General features: G+C 43.1%; 1 protein-coding gene across 1 annotated transcript in view; it reads left to right on the top strand.

Moving 5' to 3' along the window:
* P2RX7 (purinergic receptor P2X 7) overlaps positions 1–7,991 on the top strand; it is a 100,563-nt gene extending 92,572 nt beyond the window's left edge. Inside the window, exon 13 of the mRNA XM_073585961.1 lies at positions 6,344–7,991. Coding sequence (XP_073442062.1) covers positions 6,344–6,841 — 498 coding nt within the window. The 3' untranslated portion in view covers positions 6,842–7,991. The remainder of the gene's footprint in view (positions 1–6,343) is intronic.
* The last annotated feature ends 333 nt before the right edge of the window (positions 7,992–8,324 follow it).

An 8,324-nucleotide genomic window follows, 5' to 3' on the forward strand; every position in this document is an offset into this window, starting at 1 on the left:
AAATAGACAACAAAGTACAAGACAACAAACAGTGTACACCAAGGCACATGAAGCCACATTATTGTCATTCACTCATAATGACGAGATATCTTCTGGTGCCACGGCACATAACTCCCCTGTTAGATAAAAAAAAAACGGTGCATATTAATCAATATAATTGTATACCAGAGGGCATACGTATGTCATCCCGTGGTTGTTATTCTTAACTATACATACATTTGTCATATATTATTGCGTATTCAGATATCAACGGAAAAGATGTCACGCCGCCCTGTGTTTCTTTCGGGATATCAACATCATTATTAAGAGAGTAGTAACTGCGAGCGTGTTTAACAAAGTCTCCATGTAACCAGCAGAGGTGTACGTCAAGAAACAGTAAAGGAAACCTAAGAAAGGAAAATAAGAAACTCAAAGAGAGCGTGATGGGGAGAGGAAAGAAAAAGGGAGGGGGGGAAGTGAGCGGGCCTTGGGCCTCCAAGTCAACCTTTAATTTGCTCCCTCGACCAAGCGAGGTAATTCGGGGGTTTCCTTGAATAGTATCCAAGGCTGCCACACACGGATCATGCGGGTACTGTCTCCCTCCATTTCGGCCATTAATTCCTCCATACGAAAGATATCTGCAAATTCTGTCACCCATTCTGCCATGGTCGGTATTGTTGTTGTGCGCCAATGGCGTGGAATAACCATGCGCGCCGCAGAAATGCAAAATCCGAGAAGGCTTTTTTTCTGAGTGGATATGGGGCCCGGGAGGATCGACAGAAGGGCAATTTGCGAGGAGGGGGGAACATGTGTTCCAGAGATCTTTTGATACGCTCCGAAAACCTTTACCCAGAAGGGTTGTATAGCATGACACTGCCACCAGATATGGAAAAGCGTGCCTCTTTCCGTCGCACATCGCCAACAGGTATCGTCAGCTGACGGATAAATTGACTTTAGCCTGACGGGGGACAGGTACCACCTGGACAGTATCTTGAAATTTTTCTCCTGTGCGCCCCCGGCCGGAGACATTTTATGTGTGAAAAAATAAGCTTTATCAAGGTCTTGAGATGAAAATTTATGTCCCATCTCCTCCTCCCATGCTCAGATGTAACTTGGAGCCGCATCCGAGTCTTCTGAGTGAAGTATCTTATATAAAAGAGAAATCAGGTGACAAGGAGGGTCTTGTTGTGATAGTAAGTTTTCAAACCGTGTCATGGGTGGGTGAGAAGAACGGTCGCCCAAATGTCTCCGAATAAAAGATCTCAGCTGATTATATTCCATCCAGGAAATTGCTCCCGAGGGGGACCCTTCCCTTAAGATTTCCCAAGATGGAGCCCTCCCCTCTATCAACACCTGTCCCAAACGCAAGTCAGACCTTCTATGCCAACCCAGAAATTCGTCTCTGTGACACCCTGGAGGAAAATCCGGGTTACCAAATATTGGAGTCAGCGGGTTCAGGGTGCTGATCAATTTCTTTCTGGTTTTAACACGATTTCATAACTGTAGAACCTCACGAGTCAAAAAACCTGTATTTCCCTCAAAATCATTTGTGACCAAGTCATGGAGTTGGATCCTTGGGAGATGGCGCAATGGAACCTTATAAGATGTCTGTTCTAATTGAACCCACTGTTTGGAGTGATGACCAAATTGCCAATCAAATAAGCGTGCCAGTATGGATGCTCTATGGTATAACTCAAGGTCAGGGAGGCCTGCGCCACCCCTGAGCTTCGGGGCAGTCAGGATAGAGTACTTTAGTCGGGGTTTGGAGGTCTGCCAGATAAACCGGATCAATGCCGATCTGATGGTCTGAAAGAAAGTTTTCGGCGGTGTAATCGGGACCGCCTGAAACAAATATAAAAATCTGGGGAGAATATCCATCTTAAATGAGTTCATCCTGCCAAACCACGAGATATTCTTCTCTCCGTACTCTCTTAAACGTTTTAAGGTTGATTCTAAGAGGGGCAGGTAATTTAATTTGTACAGATCAGTCATGTCAGAAGGAATTTGAACTCCTAAGTATTGAATAGCTCCAATCCTCCATCTAAAGGGGAAGTTTCCCATGATTCTTGTAAGCTCTGTCTGTCTCAGAGATATATTGAGGGCTTCGGTTTTCTGGAAATTAATTTTAAAGTTACTGACTGCTCCATATTTTTGGAACTCTTCCATCATTGATGGGAGGGTAATATGAGGCTGGGATATATACAGGAGGAGGTCATCCGCATAAAGAGAGACCTTATAGTGCACCTCATCTACCCATAATCCGTGCACACTGGGTTTCTTCCTAATCGCCACTGCAAGATGTTCCATGACTATTGCATATAACAAGGGCGATAAAGGACATCCTTGCCGGGTTCCGTTCCCGATGGTTATAGGATCCGACATCGCCCCATTGACTTTAACCCTCGCCGAAGGGCTGGAATAGAGAGCCACAATCCTTTGTAGGAAGCGATTACCCAATCCTATTTGTCGTAGGGCCGAAAACATGAATCCCCAGTGTACACGGTCAAAGGCCTTTTCTGCATCAATCGACAGCAGAGCCAATGGTTTCTGTTTTACTTTAGCATGAGCAGTCAGGATAAGGGTTTTACCTATACCATCCCTTGCCTCTCTTCCCCGTACAAACCCCACCTGATCCGAGTGTACCACCGAAGGCAAAAGAGGGGCCAATCGATTAGCTAAAATTTTTGCGTATAACTTTACGTCTATGTTAATAAGAGATATTAGGCGGTAGTTGATCACTATTTTTGGGTCTTTCCCTGGTTTCGGTATCACCGTAATAAAGGCCTCTAAGGATTGTGGAACAAATGGGGAGTTGGTCGCGATGGAATTAAACACTAGCGTCATAATGGGATTAAGTTGTTCGCGAAACATCTTATAGACATAAGGGGAGAAGCCGTCTGGTCCTGGGCTTTTACCTGCCGGGGTATTTTGAATGACCTCGTCGATCTCCTCTGTCGTAAAATCAGTATCCAGTGATGACGTCAAATCCGTGGTCAACACTGGAAGGGCTGTGTCATGTATATATGATTCTATGTGTCGTTGAGGGTCTAGAGGCGAATGAGGGGAGCGATCACTATTAATATTGTACAATGTATGATAGTATCGCCGCATTATATCTAGAATTTCCGTTGGATTTGATGTTGTCTGGCCATGATGTCGCTGAAGAGAAGGAATATATGTAGTCTGATTACGGGGGTGCAGAAATCTGGCTAAAAGGCGTCCACATTTATTAGCCTGCCCATATAATATACTCTTAAAGCGGTTTCTTTGATGCCGGGACTTCTCATTTAGTAGGGATTTCAGATAGTCTCTGCACTTAATCAGTTCAGACAACGTCTCTGTCTCCTTATCCTTCTTGTGTTTCATCTCCAATGTTGATATCCTCTCCGTGAGGTCCGTAATTTCCCTACTTTTCCTTTGTTTCAAGCGAGAACCATGTTTAATCAGAGTCCCTCTAAGGATGCATTTAAGAGTCTCCCATTTGATAGGCATGGCAGTGGTGTCATGTTTATGAAATTGTAAGAATTCTGCTATGGTAGTCTTAATGTCAGCCACACAGGTAGGGTCTTTTAAAAGGTTATCGTTCAGTCTCCACGTCCACTGTCGTGTCACTGAATCAGGAGGACTAATATCTTGGAAGATTGGAGCATGATCCGACCATAGGAAACTTCCAATAGATGGTCTCAGATCCCACGCCAATGCACAATGACTAAGGAGAAAAAAATCTATTCTGCTATGAGTTATGTGGTGTGGAGAAGAACGTATAGTCTTTCCCGTTGGGATTAAAAAGTCTCCAGACATCCGTAAGACGTAAGTTATGAAGGTCTTTTTTCAAAGAGGACATCTGACGTAGAGAAAGGTGAGATTTTACTGCTGAAGAAACTAATGTCGGGTTGAGAGTCATGTTAAAGTCTCCCCCTAATATGACGACCCCCTCAGCGAAATCAGCCATTGTCTTTAAGAAGGATCTAGTGGCTCGAATTTGGTCCCGACCGGGGGCATACCATCCTGCTATAGTGTATGTTGTTGAAAAAATCTGAATTTTCAAGATCACGTACCTGCCCTCCGTGTCGACCAGTGTGTCCAGCATTGTATGTTGGAGGGATTTATGAAGTGCTATAGACATCCCTCGGGATCGTGAGTCTGGATTGGCGCTATGGAACCATGTTGTATAATGGCAATCATGTATATTAGGGACATGTCCACTCTTAAAATGTGTCTCCTGTAAAATCAGCACGTTTACTCTTTTCTTGTGCATACCATATAATATTTGAGACCGCTTCTGCGGGATATTAAAACCCCTGGTATTCAAAGAGCCCAATATAATCTTTTGTATGGCATTCTTACTCGTCATTCTGTTTGTAGTCCGAAGTCAAGAACGCAGACTTCGCCAATAGGAGTAGGTCAGCCTCGGAGTCCGGTGCCCACTGTAAGGAGGGGAGGAGGGAGCTAATAGGAGGAGGTAGGTACAAGCAGAGAAAATGGGTAAGGGTTAAAGAAACAGTAGTAAGAGAAATTAAACTATAACAATACGGATGTGGATAGACCCACTCCGACAAACAGTTTAGATCCTAGTGGAGGTTATTACTAAATGCTGCGTGCCTCAGTGGCCAAGCAGCCCTCCGGGGGGTGAGAATACGGCAAAAGAAGAGTCGGAGACGCCGTCTCCTCCGGTTTCCGACCCCATTATGTTATATCAGTTGCAAACCTCTAAAGCGGAGAACCGGCCCTATACAGCCCCACGTAACTGTGAGTGCATGAGCCATGACCCATCCCACTTCGTAATTACTGTCTGTGTTATCCAAATAAAAAAAATAGAACCCAGCCAAACCACTAATGTATACAGGCACTCCACTCTGTAATCCTAAAACAGCATAACTTTTAGAAAATAGGTCTTCCCTCTAAGTTAGGGCACCCCCCTTAATCCACAGAGAAGAACTTTATGTCTAAAAAAAAAAAAAAAAAAAAGGGGGGGGGGGGAGGGGGGGTGAAAGGAGAGGGAAAGGTTGGAGGAGGAGAATCATCTGGTATTGTAAGCATATTTACATTTCAGACCTGTATTACTCGCAGCAAAGATCCCCGAATCCCCCTCCCCCTCCAAACACATGTAGACCCATGTCCAATCGGATAGAAAAGAAAAATTTAGTCGAACAATACTGGATGATCAGACTGCTTCTTCCCCTCTGAGATGTGCGCGCCCTTGTCCATTGGGCCTTCTTCCTTGTCTACGCTGACGTTGAGGCTCTGGATCTCCACGAGGGTCCTCCATCCAATAAAACGATGGTAGGGATGGCCACTCAGGAATATCCACCTCAGGTATATCCAAGGCGGCCGAAAAAGCTGGGATGCCTCCAGGGTGGCTCAGTCGGTGTACTCTGCCGCTCCTCTGGACTCGAAGACAAAACGGAAACCCCCATGTGTAGGAAAGTTCACGTTGCCGCAACTCCTCCAGGAGGGGGCGGAGAGCTCTGCGCCTCTGCAAAGTCCATCTGGACAAATCCGGTAGAAGCTGTATTCGGGCGTCCGAGTGGCTTATGGACTTTGCCCTCCTAGCTGCCCCCATGACCGCGTCTTTAAGTTGGTACTTATGCACCCTGCATATCACGTCTCTTGGTGGGTCCTGCTCGCTAGGACGTGGGCCCAGAGCTCTGTGGGCGCAATATTTTTTATTTTAATTCTATTTTTGACATGAATCAGCGCTGAACACAGCGATGCTGCACGCGCGGCGTCGCTGTGCTAATCGCTGGTGAAGCTGTCTGTTTGACAGCTCACCAGCGATCACATAGCGATTTACCAGAGATCCTGACACATTGATATCGTTGTCGGGATCGCTGGTAAGTCGCTTAGTGTGACGGGGCCTTTAGAATAAAGTTTATCAGCAATCAAGGTCATTGAGCAGCCCTTTTGTGATAAGTGTTCCCAATTTATTTATGGAGCACTTTGCATCCATGTTCACTACATGTGATCCTTGTTGTTAGCATCAAATCCATTAAAAAAGATTTATACTGTAGATTATCTCTTCCTGATATGAATGGATTGTGGGTCTGTACAGAAATTAAAGAGCAGCTAGTTATGTATAATTGACTTGAATAAGGTGGTCCATCCAAGATAAGAGGCATTTACATTTGATCCCAAGAGACCGCTTCTATGAGTGACACTACACTACTGCCTCCTTGGAGCAAATTCCTACTTTTATAGAAATAATTCAAAATGCTTTGTATTGGCTTCTTATTGGACAACAGTAGTAAAAAAGGATTTATGAATTTACTGTATATTGAATAATTGTAATAGTATTTAATGTTGGTAGCATAAATTGTTTTTTTTTCTATTTATATATCTAACATTTTCATAACTTATGTTTCAGAGAGAAAAATGTACTTCTAGTGAAATATTTAGACGGATGGAAGTTCCTGCAGCAACTGGAATAGAATTATCACCTATTATTACAAAAGGCTTCAAAACATCCCCGACACTTCCTAAATGGTGTCAATGTTTAAAATGCCAGAAAGAAAAGGTGTTTGAAAATCAGCTCTGCTGCAGATCAAATAAAGGGGAGTGCATTACTAACTCCATTATGTTTAAAAAATTGGTCCTAGACCAACACATATTGGTCTACATTCTTCAGTACAATGATCCATTATTAAACACTCATTATTTAGATAGTGAAAAACTTGTAAAATGCGCAGAAGAGCAATATATACAGTGGCGTTTTGGGTTTAACAATGATACAATGAGCTTTGCCAAAGTCCCAAGCTGCTGTAAATTTGAGATTAGAAATGTATTTGACAGTACCATTCAAGAAACTCCCATAGATGCAAATGTACAATCACAGAAACCCTTGCTAAAACAGCCTCATCGTTGATTATGCAGTAGCAGTCACTGTGACTTTATTTAATATATGTATTATGTATGGGTCATTTATTGACAACTTTTTTACATGCTAAACTGGCCAAATCATGATAAAGTGTCTGAAAAGCTGAATAAAATGTATTTTTTATTCTCTTCTCTCTTGTAGAAATATTAGCTTAACATAGTAACATAGTTAGCAAGGCTGAAAAAGACATGTGTCCATCCAGTTCATCCTATATTCCGTCAGAATAAATCCCCAGATCTACGTCCTTCTAAAGAACCTAATAACTGTAAAGATACAATATTGTTGCGCGCCAGGAAGACATCCAGGCCTCTCTTGAACCCCTCGACTGAGTTCGCCATCACCACCTCCTCAGGCAAGTAATTCCAGATTCTCACTGCCCTAACAGTAAAGAATCCTCTTCTATGTTGTTGAAAAAACTTCTCTCCTACAAACGCAGAGAATGCCCCCTTGTGACCGTCACCTTCCTTGGTATAAACAGATTCTCGGAGAGATATCTGTATTGTCCCCTTATATACTTATACATGGTTATTAGATCGCCCCTCAGTCGTGTTTTATTTCTAGACTAAATAATCCTAATTTTACTAATCTCTCTGGGTATTGTAGTTCCCCATCCCCTTTATTAATTTTGTTGCCCTCCTTTGTACTCACTCTAGTTCTATTATATCCTACCTGAGCACCAGTGCCCAAAACTGTACACACTACTCCATGTGCGGTCTAATCAGGGATTTATACAGAGACAGTATAATGTTCTCATCATGTGTATCCAGACCTCTTTTAATGCACCCCATGATCCTGTTTGCCTTGGCAGCCGCTGCCTGGCACTGGTTGCTCCAGGTAAGTTTATCATTAACTAGGATCCCCAAGTCCTTCTCCATGTCAAATTTACCCAGTGGATTCCCGTTCAGTGTGTAATGGTGAGACTGATTCCTTCTTCCCATGTGTATAACCTTACATTTATCATTGTTAAACCGCATCTGCCATCTTTCGGCCCAAGTTTCCAACTTATCCTGATCTATCTGTAGCAGAATACTATATTCTCTAGTATTGACTGTTCTACATAGTTTTGTATCATCTGCAAATATCGATATTTTACTGTGTAAACCTTCTACCAGATCGTTAATAAATATGTTGAAGAGAATTGGTCCCAACACCGACCCTTGTGGTACCCCACTAGTCACAGTGACCCAGTTAGAAAATATACCATTTATAACCACCCTTTGCTTTCTATCAGTAAGCCAGTTACTTACCCTTTCTTACCCAGACCCAGCATTCTCATTTTGTGTACCAAACTCTTGTGTGGCACGGTATCAAACGCTTTGGAAAAATCAAGATATACCATGTCCAATGACTCGCCTTGGTCCAGGCTATAGCTTACCTCTTCATAAAAACTGATTAGATTGGTTTGACAGGAGCGATTCCTCATAAACCCATGCTGATATGGAGTTAAACAGTTAATCTCTTTGAGATAATC

This window comes from Dendrobates tinctorius, unplaced genomic scaffold, assembly GCF_039654945.1.
Source record: "Dendrobates tinctorius isolate UK_male_01 unplaced genomic scaffold, ASM3965494v1 ptg000090l, whole genome shotgun sequence".
NCBI classification, from domain to species: Eukaryota; Metazoa; Chordata; class Amphibia; order Anura; family Dendrobatidae; genus Dendrobates; species Dendrobates tinctorius.